This window comes from Oncorhynchus nerka, linkage group LG3 (genome assembly GCF_034236695.1).
Source record: "Oncorhynchus nerka isolate Pitt River linkage group LG3, Oner_Uvic_2.0, whole genome shotgun sequence".
Classification (NCBI taxonomy): domain Eukaryota; kingdom Metazoa; phylum Chordata; class Actinopteri; order Salmoniformes; family Salmonidae; genus Oncorhynchus; species Oncorhynchus nerka.
Window position 1 is genome coordinate 78,220,654 of NC_088398.1, and position 16,614 is coordinate 78,237,267.

Below are 16,614 nucleotides of genomic sequence, written 5' to 3' on the forward strand. Positions count from 1 at the left end.
GATGGGGATTCTAAAGCTGACGGTGAAGGACGTGTTTTGTTTCCAAGGCAACTCGTTGGAGGGAGCATACGACGTTGCACTATATACAGAGGAAAAACACGATGATATCCTGAGAAGGGCAAGAGCAGTGGGAGGTGAGAGGCCGATGTGCCACTACGAAATAAAAGCCTGGCGAAGAATAACTTTAGGGTTGTAACTGTGAACATTTACAACCCTTACGTTAAGGACGAAGAGGTGAGGGCTTTTCTGGGGAGATACATGGATAACGTCTCCTCAGCAAGGCACCTCAAAGACTCCCTTGGTTTTGGAATGGGAGGAGAGGCTTCCAGGCCCTCCTCAGAGAGGACCCAAGAGGACATGGTGGCTACCTCCATCCTCCTGCTATGTTCTCCCTAGGGGCTGACAGGGGGACGTTGTATTATGCACGTCAGCCCCCATTTTGCAGACGCTGTATGGCCTATGGTCACATTTGCCTCATGCAGTGCAAGAAAATGCAGATTTTGTGCATCTGAGGATCACGAGGCGAGGATTGTGACAAGCCTAAGACGTGCCATGGGTGTGGCTCGTCAGCACACCTGTGGAGGGGTGCCCGGCCCGTCAGAGGTCATATGCGTCTGCTGCTGGGGGAGCAGGAGCGGGGGATGGGGGAAGAAGAGGAGGGGAAGGAAGCACGCCTCATGACCAGAGATCAGGTCCAGAGGGGAAGGCCACAAGGAAGGAGGAGGAGCCAGAAGCGGCGGATGGAAGAGAGAAGGAAACGGAAGGCACGGGAGTAGGAGAACCAGAAAAAGCGGCGGAAGAAGGCAACCGAGTGGAGGAGCATGAGAGAGAAGAAAGCGAGGGAGGAGTGGTGGAGAAGGAGACGGTGGAAGAGAAAGTGGACTGGGGGAAAGTGCCATGGTGGAAGAGATGAGGGGTATGGTGGAGGAGCTGGCAGGGGGAGGGTGGTATCTCTTCACTGCCGCCATCACCAAAGAAGAGTATGAAGAGGAGGGGGCGATTGGCCGACAGTGAGGGGGAAGGGATGGCCAAGAGAGTGATGGGGGCGGAGAAACCTCTGGGTTGCTGCTGGTTTCCCCAGGCCCTCAACTTCTGTTGGGTGGGGACACACATAACAAGACTCAGGACTGGGTACAAGAGGAGGTGGGGAGTTTTTGTTTGGGGACTCAGCCTCCCCAATTTTTTTCCAAACCAGCTGCAACACTGGGGAGGGGAGGATTGTGGGGGTAGACCCAGGGTGCAGGGCACTCCGGAGCCAAACACTATTCCTGCATCCTGGGAGGGTGTGATGGAGGAAGAGGGGGATGTCGGGATTACGGATGGTGTTCTCACCGGTAGATATGGAGCAGGGGAGCATCGGGTGAGTCTCCTGTTTTATGTTTTTTTCTGTCTGGGTTTAGAATTTGAGTGTATTACATGTATTTATTTTTCATGGAGTCTAATTTTACTTTTGTTAGTTTAAATGTAAGGGGTTTAAGGGATTTTGTTAAGAGGAGGGCGGTTTTTAGTTATTTGGAGGGTGTGGGGTTTGATTTTTGTTTTTTACAGGAGGTTCACCTGAGGGATGGAGGGGATGTTATTAGGTTTAAGAGGGAGTGGGACAAGGGGGAGTCGGTTTGGGGTGTTGGGGGGGTGCACTCATCGGGGGTAGGGATTTTGTGTGGGCAAAGGGAGGTAAAAGTGGAGGATTCTTTCGTGGTAATGCAGGGGAGGGTTATAGGGGTGGATGTCACGATAAGGGATTGTAAATTTAGATTAGTGGTGGTGTATGGGCCACAGGTGGTGGCAGACAGAAGGGAGATGGTGGACTGTCTGACGCCCTGTGTGTCACAAATAGGAAATTAGTGATAGGGGGATTTTAATACAGATTTAGGAAGAGGGGGATAGCAGTGCGGGCGCCATTGCCAGGCTAATGGCTTGCCATGGTCTGGTAGATGGTGGTCTGCACACTACTCCGAAAATGGACGGTCCTACATGGCGTAACTCCAGGGGGTTGAGCGGAGGCTCGACAATATTTTTGTACCCAGGTCTTTGGGTAAGTTGTCTGGGCGGCTGTTGCCTGTTTTCTTTTCGGATCACGACGGGGTGCTCCTGCAGGTGGGGTCGCCAGTCTGCCTCTTTGGTAGAGGGTACTGGAAGCTAGATCGGGATGTGCTGGAGGAGCAGGCTTTTGTTGACGGGTTTTATGGTTTCTTTGAGGCTTGAGGGCCTCCGGTCCATGTGCGAGGGGTGTTAGAGTGGTGGGAATTAGTTAAGGTGAGGATTAGGGCTTTTATAATAGGGTATTGCAAGAGGAAAAAAGGGAGGAGAGGAGGGAGGTGGATCGTATCCAGAGGTTAATTGAACTCGAATACGAGGCAGGCAACCTCGGCGGGTCGCTTGACTGGGAGAGATCCGCAACCCTAAAGGCGCAGCTCAGGGAGTTGCAGGAGCGGAAGGCTCAAGCTTTCCTTGAGCGAGCGCATAGTGGCTTTCTAGAACATAATGAGACTTGTTCTGCTATGTTCTTTAAGTTGGTTAGGGCAAGACAGAGTAGGAAGGTAATGCATGGTGTTAGGGAAGAAAATGGTAGTATAGTTAGAGAACCAGAGGATATGGTCAGGGTGACAACTGATCATTTCCAAGGTTTATTTAAGGAAAGGGAAATAGATGTAGAGCAGGGAAATGTGTTTTTAGAACACTTGTCCAGGCGGTTGCCGGAGGACATTAGAGAAGTGATGGAGGCCCAGATCTCACTAGAAGAGGTTGAGAGCGCTCTTAGGAGGATGGGAAAAGGGAAGGTGCCTGGGATAGATGGGCTGCCGGCTGAGTTTTATCTCAAGTTTTGGGGTATACTTGGACCAGTGGTCCTCGAAGTCTTGAAGGCCATCCTTGAGACGGGGTCCCGGGGATCAATGGCTGTTGGTGTGCTGTCACTTTTATATAAGAAGGGGGAAGTAACAGACCTTGGCAACTGGCGGCCGTTGACCATGCTGTGTGTAGATTACAAGCTACTTGCAAAGGTTTTAGCAGACCGGTTGCGCACAGCCCTTCCCTACGCTGTTCATGAGGATCAGACGTGCGGGGTAGAGGGCCGCTCTATTCGATGGAACCTACAGTTAATCAGGGACTCCATCGCTTGGGTTGAAGATAGAGGTCTGCCTTTAATGGTAGCAGCGCTAGATCAGGCGAAAGCCTTCGATCGCGTGAATAGATCCTTTTTATTCAGAGTGTTAGGTCGATTAGGATTTGGGGAGAAGTTTATAGGATGGATTCGTACATTATATGTCGGAGCGGGGTGCCGAGTTAGTGTAAATAGTCACTTGGGTGATGTTTTTGACCTCTCGTCTGGGGTCAGGCAGGGTGCCCACTCTCGGCTCTCCTCTTCGTTCTGTACATGGAGCTCTGGGGGCTGCCATTAGGGCAGACACAGGGGTGGAAGGTTTGCTGATCCCTGGAAGTGGTGGGCTGCGTGTTAAGATGACGCAGTACGCCGACGACACTTCCTTGCTGTTGTGCAAGGACTCGTGCCTGACAAGGTCCCTTGCCATCTTTGGGGATTTCACCCGAGCGTCGGAGCAGTTCTGAACCATGCAAAGTCTTCAGTCAAGTTTTTCGGAAGATGGCGCGGTAGAACGGATGTGCCTGGGGGGTTATCTCTCTGTGAGGGGGCCCTGAGGATTCTCGGGGTCCATTTTGAGACCTCCGGCTCAGCGACGCTAAACTGGAACATGCGTATCGCAGTGGTACAGAGGAAGCTAGCAATGTGGAAAGCTAGGTATTTGTCTTTTTATGGGCAAAGTCCTGGTCCTAAAGGTGGATGTGTTGCCGTCTCTTTTGTATTTGGCATACATCTACCCATTGCCGGCTTGTCTGAGGAGGCCTCTAGTGAGGCTTGTGTTTCAGTTTATGTGGAGTGGCAGGTGCGAGTGGGTCGCCAGGGCACGCATGATCTGTCCCATCGGGGAGGGAGGTAGGGGGTACCACATTTCCCCTCAAGCTGGACTCAATTTTTGTTTCCTTCTTGTTAACGGAGCTTGCTCAGCCAGTGATACACCCGTCCGGTTACCTCCTGCGGGTGTTTTTCTCGATCAGGCGAGAAGCATAATGGTGTGGTCTAAACACGGGTCCTCGGGCGGAACAGCTGCCGTGGCACTTTGGTCATGCGGCCAAGTGGCTGCGTGCGCACCCTGAGGTTGAAGTTGCCCGAGTAGGTTTAGATCACAGGCACCTGTACGAGGAGGTCAGAAAGGCAGGGAGTCCGGCGCCTGTAGTGGGCATCTCGGAAGTGGTCTGGGAGGGAGTGCAGGCGCGGGGTCTGGATAACAGGCTCAAGGACCTGAATTGGTTGAGCCTTCATAAGTGTTTGCCGGTACGTTCCATCTTGTACCGGTATAATTTGGTGCAATCCCCCACCTGTCTAAGATCCTCTTGTGGCAGGGAGGAGACTGTGCGCCATGTCTTTGGGACTGTGCCTTTGCCGGAGTAGTATGGGCTAGGGCACGGGTGTTGTTAGGTTTGGTAAAGGGGGATTTTGTATTGACGTGGGCCAGGTTAGAGAGGGGTGTAGGGAGAGCGAGAGGGACGGATAGGGACAGGTTTCTGCTCTGGCTTCTCATGAGTCTCTTTAAACGGGGCTGTGGGAAGCAAGGCAGAACATGGTGAAGACAGGGAAAGATTGGGGGTGGAAGGGATAGTGAGGAGGGTGGAAGGAGATTTGAGGGGAGGATGAAGAGGGAGGAGAGGAAGTGGGGCAGCATGCTGCTCGGGAGAGGTGGAAGGGGGTTTAGGGCTGGGTGTCATTTAGATTTGTAAGAGGATAGATTAGGGACGGGAGATAGGGAGAGGTATTTTGTAGGGTAACGGGGAGGGAAGATGCTCCCTGAGGTTTTGTTTGTGGTTTATGTTTTAGTTTAATTAGTTTATTTAAAATACCATTATTTGTGTATGTATGTAAATTATGAGTTGTAAAGAATGAATGGTATTGAAGATAATAAATTATTTTTATTAAAAAAAAAAAAAAGATAGGCTCAGTCACTTGGTTTTTTTCTTTTCAATTGTTTTGGAAGAGAAGAGAACGAGCGCCATTCTCCTTGCGGAGATGGTGCTAAATACATCAACACGGTCGGTCCCTGGGATTGGGCTGGCCAACACGATTCGGTTTGCTTGGAAGGAAAAGGAGTTTGAGCCTTTAGGACGGGAATCCTTTGGAAGGATAATATTGATGGGGATTCTAAAGCTGACGGTGAAGGACGTGTTTTGTTTCCAAGGCAACTCGTTGGAGGGAGCATACGACGTTGCACTATATACAGAGGAAAAACACGATGATATCCTGAGAAGGGCAAGAGCAGTGGGAGGTGAGAGGCCGATGTGCCACTACGAAATAACAAGCCTGGCGAAGAATAACTTTAGGGTTGTAACTGTGAACATTTACAACCCTTACGTTAAGGACGAAGAGGTGAGGGCTTTTCTGGGGAGATACATGGATAACGTCTCCTCAGCAAGGCACCTCAAAGACTCCCTTGGGTTTTGGAATGGGAGGAGAGGCTTCCAGGCCCTCCTCAGAGAGGACCCAAGGGGACATGGTGGCTACCTCCATCCTCCTGCTATGTTCTCCCTAGGGGCTGACAGGGGACGTTGTATTATGCACGTCAGCCCCCATTTTGCAGACGCTGTATGGCCTATGGTCACATATTCGCCTCATGCAGTGCAAGAAAATGCAGATTTTGTGCATCTGAGGATCACGAGGCGAGGGATTGTGACAAGCCTAAGACGTGCCATGGGTGTGGCTCGTCAGCACACCTGTGGAGGGGTGCCCGGCCCGTCAGAGGTCATATGCGTCTGCGGCTGGGGGAGCAGGAGCGGGGGATGGGGGAAGAAGAGGAGGGAAGGAAGCACGCCTCATGACCAGAGTTCAGGTCCAGAGGGGAAGGCCACAAGGAAGGAGGAGGAGCCAGAAGGGGCGGATGGAAGAGAGAAGGAAACGGAAGGCACGGGAGTAGGAGAACCAGAAAAAGCGGCGGAAGAAGGCAACCGAGTGGAGGAGCATGAGAGAGAAGAAAGCGAGGGAGGAGTGGTGGAGAAGGAGACGGTGGAAGAGAAAGTGGACTGGGGGAAAGTGCCATGGTGGAAGAGATGAGGGGTATGGTGGAGGAGCTGGCGGGGGAGGGTGGTATCTCTTCACTGCCGCCATCACCAAAGAAGAGTATGAAGAGGAGGGGGCGATTGGCCGACAGTGAGGGGGAAGGGATGGCCAAGAGAGTGATGGGGGCGGGAGAAACCTCTGGGTTGCTGCTGGTTTCCCCAGGCCCTCAACTTCTGTTGGGTGGGGACACACATAACAAGACTCAGGACTGGGTACAAGAGGAGGTGGGGAGTTTTTGTTTGGGGACTCAGCCTCCCCAATTTTTTTTTTTCCAAACCAGCTGCAACACTGGGGAGGGGGAGGATTGTGGTGGTAGACCCAGGGTGCAGGGCACTCCGAGCCAAACACTATTCCTGCATCCTGGGAGGGTGCGATGGAGGAAGAGGGGGGATGTCGGGATTACGGATGGTGTTCTCACCGGTAGATATGGAGCAGGGGAGCATCGGGTGAGTCTCCTGTTTTATGTTTTTTTCTGTCTGGGTTTAGAATTTGAGTGTATTACATGTATTTATTTTTCATGGAGTCTAATTTTACTTTTTTAGTTTAAATGTAAGGGGTTTAAGGGATTTTGTTAAGAGGAGGGCGGTTTTTAGTTATTTGGAGGGTGTGGGGTTTGATTTTTGTTTTTTACAGGAGGTTCACCTGAGGGATGGAGGGGATGTTATTAGGTTTAAGAGGGAATGGGACAAGGGGGAGTCGGTTTGGGGTGTTGGGGGGGTGCACTCATCGGGGGTAGGGATTTTGTGTGGGCACAGGGAGGTAAAAGTGGAGGATTCTTTCGTGGTAATGCAGGGGAGGGTTATAGGGGTGGATGTCACGATAAGGGATTGTAAATTTAGATTAGTGGTGGTGTATGGGCCACAGGTGGTGGCAGACAGAAGGGAGATGGTGGACTGTCTGACGCCCTGTGTGTCACAAATAGGAAATTAGTGATAGGGGGATTTTAATACAGATTTAGGAAGAGGGGGATAGCAGTGCGGGCGCCATTGCCAGGCTAATGGCTTGCCATGGTCTGGTAGATGGTGGTCTGCACACTACTCCGAAAATGGACGGTCCTACATGGCGTAACTCCAGGGGGGTTGAGCGGAGGCTCGACAAGATTTTTGTACCCAGGTCTTTGGGTAAGTTGTCTGGGCGGCTGTTGCCTGTTTTCTTTTCGGATCACGACGGGGTGCTCCTGCAGGTGGGGTCGCCAGTCTGCCTCTTTGATAGAGGGTACTGGAAGCTAGATCGGGATGTGCTGGAGGAGCGGGCTTTTGTTGACGGGTTTTATGGTTTCTTTTGGAGGCTTGAGGGCCTCCGGTCCATGTGCGAGGGGTGTTAGAGTGGTGGGAATTAGTTAAGGTGAGGATTAGGGCTTTTATAATAGGGTATTGCAAGAGGAAAAAAGGGAGGAGAGGAGGGAGGTGGATCGTATCCAGAGGTTAATTGAACTCGAATACGAGGCAGGCAACCTCGGCGGGTCGTTTGACTGGGAGAGATCCGCAACCCTAAAGGCGCAGCTCAGGGAGTTGCAGGAGCGGAAGGCTCGTGCTTTCCTTGAGCGAGCGCATAGTGGCTTTCTAGAACATAATGAGACTTGTTCTGCTATGTTCTTTAAGTTGGTTAGGGCAAGACAGAGTAGGAAGGTAATGCATGGTGTTAGGGAAGAAAATGGTAGTATAGTTAGAGAACCAGAGGATATGGTCAGGGTGACAACTGATCATTTCCAAGGTTTATTTAAGGAAAGGGAAATAGATGTAGAGCAGGGAAATGTGTTTTTAGAACACTTGTCCAGGCGGTTGCCGGAGGACATTAGAGAAGTGATGGAGGCCCAGATCTCACTAGAAGAGGTTGAGAGCGCTCTTAGGAGGATGGGAAAAGGGAAGGTGCCTGGGATAGATGGGCTGCCGGCTGAGTTTTATCTCAAGTTTTGGGGTATACTTGGACCAGTGGTCCTCGAAGTCTTGAAGGCCATCATTGAGACGGGGGTCCCGGGGGGGATCAATGGCTGTTGGTGTGCTGTCACTTTTATATAAGAAGGGGGAAGTAACAGACCTTGGCAACTGGCGGCCGTTGACCATGCTGTGTGTAGATTACAAGCTACTTGCAAAGGTTTTAGCAGACCGGTTGCGCACAGCCCTTCCCTACGTCGTTCATGAGGATCAGACGTGCGGGGTAGAGGGCCGCTCTATTAGATGGAACCTACAGTTAATCAGGGACTCCATCGCGAAAGGCGAAAGCCTTCGATCGCGTGAATAGATCCTTTTTATTCAGAGTGTTAGGTCGATTAGGATTTGGGGAGAAGTTTATAGGATGGATTCGTACATTATATGTCGGAGCGGGGTGCCGAGTTAGTGTAAATAGTCACTTGGGTGATGTTTTTGACCTCTCGTCTGGGGTCAGGCAGGGGGTGCCCACTCTCGGCTCTCCTCTTCGTTCTGTACATGGAGCCTCTGGGGGCTGCCATTAGGGCAGACACAGGGGTGGAAGGTTTGCTGATCCCTGGAAGTGGTGGGCTGCATGTTAAGATGACGCAGTACGCCGACGACACTTCCTTGCTGTTGTGCAAGGACTCGTGCCTGACAAGGTCCCTTGCCATCTTTGGGGATTTCACCCGAGCGTCGGGAGCAGTTCTGAACCATGCAAAGTCTTCAGTCAAGTTTTTCGGAAGATGGCGCGGTAGAACGGATGTGCCTGGGGGGTTATCTCTCTGTGAGGGGGCCCTGAGGATTCTCGGGGTCCATTTTGAGACCTCCGGCTCAGCGACGCTAAACTGGAACATGCGTATCGCAGTGGTACAGAGGAAGCTAGCAATGTGGAAAGCTAGGTATTTGTCTTTTATGGGCAAAGTCCTGGTCCTAAAGGTGGATGTGTTGCCGTCTCTTTTGTATTTGGCATACATCTACCCATTGCCGGCTTGTCTGAGGAGGCCTCTAGTGAGGCTTGTGTTTCAGTTTATGTGGAGTGGCAGGTGCGAGTGGGTCGCCAGGGCACGCATGATCTGTCCCATCGGGAGGGAGGTAGGGGGTACCACATTTCCCCCTCAAGCTGGACTCAATTTTTGTTTCCTTCTTGTTAACGGAGCTTGCTCAGCCAGTGATACACCCGTCCGGTTACCTCCTGCGGGTGTTTTTCTCGTATCAGGCGAGAAGCATAATGGTGTGGTCTAACACGGGTCCTCGGGCGGAACAGCTGCCGTGGCACTTTGGTCATGCGGCCAAGTGGCTGCGTGCGCACCCTGAGGTTGAAGTTGCCCGAGTAGGTTTAGATCACAGGCACCTGTACGAGGAGGTCAGAAAGGCAGGGAGTCCGGCGCCTGTAGTGGGCATCTCGGAAGTGGTCTGGGAGGGAGTGCAGGCGCGGGGTCTGGATAACAGGCTCAAGGACCTGAATTGGTTGAGCCTTCATAAGTGTTTGCCGGTACGTTCCATCTTGTACCGGTATAATTTGGTGCAATCCCCCACCTGTCTAAGATCCTCTTGTGGCAGGGAGGAGACTGTGCGCCATGTCTTTTGGGACTGTGCCTTTGCCGGAGTAGTATGGGCTAGGGCACGGGTGTTGTTAGGTTTGGTAAAGGGGGATTTTTTATTGACGTGGGCCAAGTTAGAGAGGGGTGTAGGGAGAGCGAGAGGGACGGATAGGGACAGGTTTCTGCTCTGGCTTCTCATGAGTCTCTTTAAACGGGGGCTGTGGGAAGCAAAGCAGAACATGGTGAAGACAGGGAAAGATTGGGGGTGGAAGGGATAGTGAGGAGGGTGGAAGGAGATTTGAGGGGAGGATGAAGAGGGAGGAGAGGAAGTGGGGGCAGCATGCTGCTCGGGAGAGGTGGAAGGGGGGTTTAGGGCTGGGTGTCATTTAGATTTGTAAGAGGATAGATTAGGGACGGGGAGATAGGGAGAGGTATTTTGTAGGGTAACGGGGAGGGAAGATGCTCCCCTGAGGTTTTGTTTGGTTTATGTTTTAGTTTAATTAGTTTATTTAAAATACCATTATTTGTGTATGTATGTAAATTATGAGTTGTAAAGAATGAATGGTATTGAAGATAATAAATTATTTTTATAAAAAAAAAAAATAGGCTGTATAGGTTTTCACGTTTCCGTTTGTTGTTTTTGTATTGTTCGTGTTTTTCCTTTATTAAAGATGTATCGAACTAACCACGCTGCATTTTGGTCCGACTCTCCTTCAACGGAAGAAAACCGTAACAGAATCACCCACCCCACCAGGACCAAGCAGCGTGGTGACAGGCAGCGGCAGCAGGAGCAACCAAGGTTGGAATATACGACTTGGGAGGAAATAGACAGGTGGGCGGTCGACCCAGAGAGAGTGCCGGAGCCCGCCTGGGATTCGCTGGAGCAGTGCGAAGCAGGTTATCGGAGAATGGAGTTGGCGAAGCAGGCATGGCGGCGCGGACGGAAGACCGAGAGTCAGCCCCAAAAAATTATTGGGGGCTCAGGGAGAGTGTGGCAGAGTCAGGGTTCAGACCTGAGCCAACTCCCCCTGTTTACCGTAAGGAGCCATGGATGTTATCAGAGCTATCGGCGAAGCTGAGGGCTGAGTCTGAGAGGGTCGAGGAATTATTGGACAGAATGGAGGAGAGTGAACAGATCTGTTTAGCGCTGCCAGAGCCTTTCTCCTCTCCTGCGCTGCCGGAGCCTCCCGCCTGTTCAGCGCTGTCGGAGCCTTTCTCCTCTCCTGCGCTGCCGGAGCCTCCCGCCTGTTCAGCGCTGTCGGAGCCTTTCTCCTCTCCTGCGCTGCCGGAGCCTCCCGCCTGTTCAGCGCAGCCAGAGCCTTCCTCCTCTACAGCGCTGCTGGAGTCTCCTGCCTGTTCAGCGCAGCCAGGGATGCCAGCCTGCATGGAGCAGCCTGAGCTGTCAGTCTGCATGGAGCTGCCAGAGCTGCCAGTCTGCATGGAGCAGCCAGAGCTGCCAGTCTGCATGGAGCAGCCAGAGCTGCCAGTCTGCATGGAGCAGCCAGAGCTGCCAGTCTGCATGGAGCAGCCAGAGCTGCCAGTCTGCATGGAGCAGCCAGATCTGCCAGTCTGCATGGAGCAGCCAGAGCTGCCAGTCTGCATAGAGCTGCCAGACTGCATAGAGCAGCCAGAGCTGCCAGTCTGCATGGAGCTGCCAGTCTGCATGGAGCAGCCAGAGCTGCCAGTCTGCATGGAGTGCATGGAGCAGCCAGAGCTGCCAGTCTGCATGGAGCAGCCAGAGCAGCTAGATCCGCCAGTCAGCCAGGATCCGCCAGTCAACCAGACTCTTCCAGATCCGCCAGTCAACCAGACTCTTCCAGATCCGCCAGCCAGCCAGGATTTGCCGGATCCAACTACCTGCCTGAGCTTCCTCTCAGTGCCGAGCTTCCTCTCAGTGCCGAGCTTCCTCTCAGTGCCGAGCTTCCTCTCAGTGCCGAGCTGCCCCTCAGTGCCGAGCTGCCCCTCAGTCCCGAGCTGCCCCTCAGTCCAGTGGGGTTCTGGGTGAGGACTACTAGGCCATGGTCGGCGGCGAGGGTGGACTATCCTAGGACGCGAGGAGGGGGACTAAGACATTGATAGAGTGGGATCCACGTCCCGCGCCGGAGCCGCCACCATGGACAGACGCCCACCCGGACCCTCCCTATTGTTTTGATGTGCGTCCGGAAGTCCGCACCTTAGGGGGGGGGTTCTGTCACGCCCTGGTAGGAATATATTATGTTTGTCTTCATTTATTTGGTCAGGCCAGGGTGTGACATGGGTTTTTTGTGGTTGTGTTTATGTATGGTTTTTTTTTCGTAGGTTTTGGGATTGTGGCTTAGTGGGGTGTTCTAGCAGAGTCTATGGCTGCCTGAGGCGGTTCTCAATCAGAGGCAGGTGATTCTCGTTGTCTCTGATTGGGAACCATATTTAGGCAGCCATATTCTTTGAGTATTTCGTGGGTGATTGTTCCTGTCTCTGTGTTAGTTGTCACCAGATAGGCTGTATAGGTTTTCACGTTTCCGTTTGTTGTTTTTGTATTGTTCGTGTTTTTCCTTTATTAAAGATGTATCGAACTAACCACGCTGCATTTTGGTCCGACTCTCCTTCAACGGAAGAAAACCGTAACAACAGCAAGTCCACTAATACAGAGAAAGCCTGGATGAGCCTCACCTGACTCTTGGATGGACTCACAATGTTGAGCGCTGGGGGTTCCAAAGGGTTTTTGGTAACATGAATACCGGACCTGTACACAGTACCTCCGGCCCACATCCAGACGTTCGATGGTCTTAAGGGATGTGGAGGTGTAAAGATCCTGCTAAAACAAGGGTAGAGAGAGGCACATCAACTCATCTTCGATCACACTAACATCCTACAGTGGGGATAACCAAAACGCCTGATAACTTCCCAATTAATTGCCCAAACCAGTGGATGAATACGGTGTTTCAGTGCTGGATAAAGAAAACCTGCATTCATTTTTAATTTAAATGTATTTATTTGTTTTAAACCTGGCTTGCTTCCACGTTGCTACTCACTTTGAGCTCCTCCCCGTCTCGGCCATATTGAACGTTGTATTGAAAATGGCCTCCAAAATCCTCCAGTAGACGGTTGTTCTTTACCATGTGGACCATCAGAAGTCCTTCCTTGGAGGTCAACTGGACTTCAGGGCTGCAAGAATCAGCTGGGTGGGTGGGTCAGAAGGAGAGGGGTGGGTCAGAAGGAGAGGGGTGGGTCAGGGAGAGAGGGGTCAGGAGGAGTGGGTGGGTCAGAAGGAGAGGGGTGGGTCAGGAGGAGAGGGGTGGGTGGGTCAGAAGGAGAGGAGTGGGTGGGTCAGAAGGAGAGGGGTGGGTCAGAAAGAGAAGGGTGGGTCAGAAGGAGAAGGGTGGGTCAGAAGGAGAAGGGTGGGTCAGAAGGAGAAGGGTGGGTCAGAAGGAGAAGGGGTGGGGAACTTGATTTTAAAATACCGTTGCTCAAGCTTTCGCACCAAACCACAATGCTACCAATGCGCTGGCCTACTGATGAAGCCGACTAGGCCTTGGACATGACATGAAACAGGCCAGATCCAAATTGTATACAGTTTATCATGACTGAAGTAGTATGATCCGTTACCATGTCTACAGGCTTCGACGGATCTGGATGTGCGGTTCCCTTCCTGAGCCAGGACTCGCACCATCACACATCCAGACTGTATATTACAGGTGGTGAGCTCGGTCTGAACACAGCCCGAAATGTTGTGCCACTTTTCGCGATCACTGCTGTGGATTAAAAAGAAGGCTCAGATGAGGAAATAACTGTGTCATAACCGAGCAAAACATCTATCCTTAGGGGGCCAGGAGTTTTTGCTGGTCAACTGACCTGGGACACCGATCAACATTGCCTTCAGAGAGTATTCACACCCTTGACTTTTTCCACATTCTGTTGTGTTACAGCTTGAATTTAAAATGGATACGATTTAGGTTTTTATGTCACTGATCTACATACAATACACAATAATGTTAAAGTGGAATTTGATTTAAATTATTAGAAAATAAAAAGCTCAAATTTCTTGAGTCAATAAGTATTCAACCTGTGTTATGGCAAGCCTAAATAACAGGAGTAAAGATGTGCTTAACATGTCATTTATTAAGATGCATTGACTAACTGTGTGCAATAATGCTCTAAAACATAATTTTTTAATGACTGCAAGCACCTCTGTATCCCACACATACATTTATCTGTAAGGTCCCTCAGTCGAGCAGTGAATTTAAAAGCACATATTCAACCACAAAGACCAGGGAGGTTGTCCAATGGTTTGCAAAGAAGGGCACCTATTGGTTGATGGGCAAAAAAAAAAAGGCAGACATTGAATATCCCTTTGAGCATGGGGAACGTTATTAATTACACTCTGGATGGTGCATCAATACACCCAGACACTACAAAGATCCTTCCTAACTAAGTTGTCGGGAGTGAAAGGACACCACTCAGAGATTTCACCATGAGGCCAATAGTGATTTTAAACCTGATGTAAGAGGAGAGAACTGAGGATGGAGCAATAACATTGTAGTTACTCCACAATACTAACATAAATGAGTGAAATGAAGGAAGTCTGTACAGAATAAAAAATATTCCAAAACATCCATCCTGTCTGTAATAAGGTACTAAAGTAATACTGCCAAAAATGTAGGAAAGAAAGTAACTATTTGTCCTGAATACAAATCATTTTGTTTGGGGGCAAATCCAACAAGATATTACTTCATATTTGTTTTAAAGTTTACAACTCTACGGAATCGGGAGAGGCAAAGTTCGAGAGGCAAAGGTCGAGAGGCAAAGGTCGAGAGCCGTATATTGCACATATTACACTTTTACCTTCTTCTCCAACACTTTGTTTTTGAATGATTTAAACCAAATTGAACATGTTTCATTATATATTTGAGGCTAAATTGATTTTATTGATGTATTATATTAAGTTAAAATAAGTGTTCATTCAGTATTGTTGAAATTGTCATTATTAACAATACATATATTTTAAAAAATATATATCATTTTTAAATGGTTTAAATCGGCCGATTAATCGGCATCGGCTTTTTTGGTCCTCCAATAATCGGTATCTGCGTTGAAAAATCATAATCGGTCGACCTCTACATACTACCTCAATCAGCCTGACTAACCAGTGCCTGTATATAGCCTCTCTACTGTATATAGCCTCTCTACCGTATATAGCCTCTACTGTATATAGCCTCTACTGTATGTAGCCTCTCTACTGTCTGTAGCCTCTCTACTGTCTGTAGCCTCTCTACTGTCTGTAGCCTCTCTACTGTCTGTAGACTCTCTACTGTCTATAGCCTCTCTACTGTCTATAGCCTCTCTACTGTCTATAGCCTCTCTACTGTATATAGCCTCACTACTGTATATAGCCTCTCTACTGTATAAAGCCTCTACTGTCTGTAGCCTCTACTGTCTGTAGCCTCTCTACTGTCTGTAGCCTCTCTACTGTATGTAGCCTCTCTACTGTATGTAGCCTCTCTACTGTATATAGCCTCTCTACTGTATATAGCCTCTCTACTGTATAAAGCCTCTCTACTGTATAAAGCCTCTACTGTATGTAGCCTCTCTACTGTCTGTAGCCTCTCTACTGTCTGTAGCCTCTCTACTGTATGTAGCCTCTCTACTGTATGTAGCCTCTCTACTGTATGTAGCCTCTCTACTGTATATAGCCTCTCTACTGTATATAGCCTCTACTGTCTATAGCCTCTCTACTGTCTATAGCCTCTCTACTGTCTATAGCCTCTCTACTGTATAAAGCCTCTACTGTATAAAGCCTCTCTACTGTATAAAGCCTCTCTACTGTATAAAGCCTCACTACTGTTTTTCACTGTCTTTTTAACTGTTGTTTTTATTTCTTTACTTATTGTTCACTTAATACCTTTTTGGTGTAGACAAATACACTTTGATTTGATTTAAGCCATGTACTACAGCTACTAGACATACTCACGTCCTGTACTGGACCGTGTACTTTATCCCTGGCCTGTCTGCGGCGGGACTCCAATGCACAGCAGAGTCAACGCGCACGTCCCGTGGAGATGACAGCTCATCCTCAGACCACGCTACAGGCAAAAGATTCATCACTTTCTGGAGCCTAATACATTTTTTATTTATTTAACAAGTCAAGTCAGTTAAGAACAAATTATTGTTTACAATGACTGCCTCCCAAAAGGCCTCCTGCCGGGGATGGGGGCTGAGATTTAAAAAATAAGTTAAATAGAAATATAGGACAAGAGAGACAACACTATATAAATAGAGACCTAAGAAGATAACATGGCGACGATAACATGGCATCAACACATGACAACACAGCATGCCAGCAGCACAACATGGTAGCTGAACAAAACAGGGTACAAACATTGTTGGGTACAGAAAACACCACAAAGGGCAAGAAGGTAGAGACAACAATACATCACGCAAAGCAGACACAACTGTCAGTAAGAGTGTCCATCAGGAATGTCTCTAGACATTTACAGTTAGATCAAAATGCTCATGATTTTATGCTAGCTAACGTTAGAATAGGAAATCCTAGACTGCTGACCAGCTAGCTACTTACAAACATTATGAAAAAAGTGTAGCCTTTAAATCGAAACCTAAGAAGTAGGAATAATAGCCAACGTGGGGGGGGGAAATGGATTACCTTGTCTGAGGACATGACAGAGACTCCAAAACAACAAAACGCCGTTCAGACACAACATTTCAGTAGATCAGGATCATTTATGGGATTGCAACATACTATTATAGATCACTATATTAGTAACAACCTGCAACGAAACCTACATTCAATTCCCAGAATCTGAGTGAAACTTACTTCCCTTCTCCTATCCAATCGCTTAGTCCTAGGCAAAGTAGAAACGCCCATTTAAAGGAACAACCCAATGGCAACATTTATTATGAAATATCAGAGTAAAAACGTTATGCTCCTGTGTAGAAATCATTACAGAACAGATAGTCATAATTGTATTATCAATGAGAGTAGGCTCATCTTTAAAAACAATATAAATTGAAAAATTGTTCTCGTATGGCGTTCTCTGCATTGGAC

At 49.4% G+C, this 16,614-nt stretch overlaps 1 protein-coding gene across 4 annotated transcripts in view; it reads right to left on the reverse strand.

Annotated features, from left to right (window-relative positions):
- Positions 1–16,404, reverse strand: part of LOC115117096 (interleukin-10 receptor subunit beta-like) — a 38,843-nt gene extending 22,439 nt beyond the window's left edge. The window contains exons 1-5 of one of the 4 annotated variants that reach the window (XM_065016050.1): positions 16,213–16,404; positions 15,523–15,634; positions 13,161–13,306; positions 12,587–12,732; positions 12,225–12,369 (exon numbers count right to left, since the gene is read on the reverse strand). In XM_065016050.1, coding sequence (XP_064872122.1) covers positions 12,225–12,369; positions 12,587–12,732; positions 13,161–13,306; positions 15,523–15,634; positions 16,213–16,270 — 607 coding nt within the window. In that variant the 5' untranslated portion in view covers positions 16,271–16,404. The remainder of the gene's footprint in view (positions 1–12,224; positions 12,370–12,586; positions 12,733–13,160; positions 13,307–15,522; positions 15,635–16,212) is intronic. The other 3 variants (XM_029645555.2, XM_029645554.2, XM_029645553.2) reach the window with 3 other exon arrangements.
- Positions 16,405–16,614: the final 210 nt, after the last annotated feature.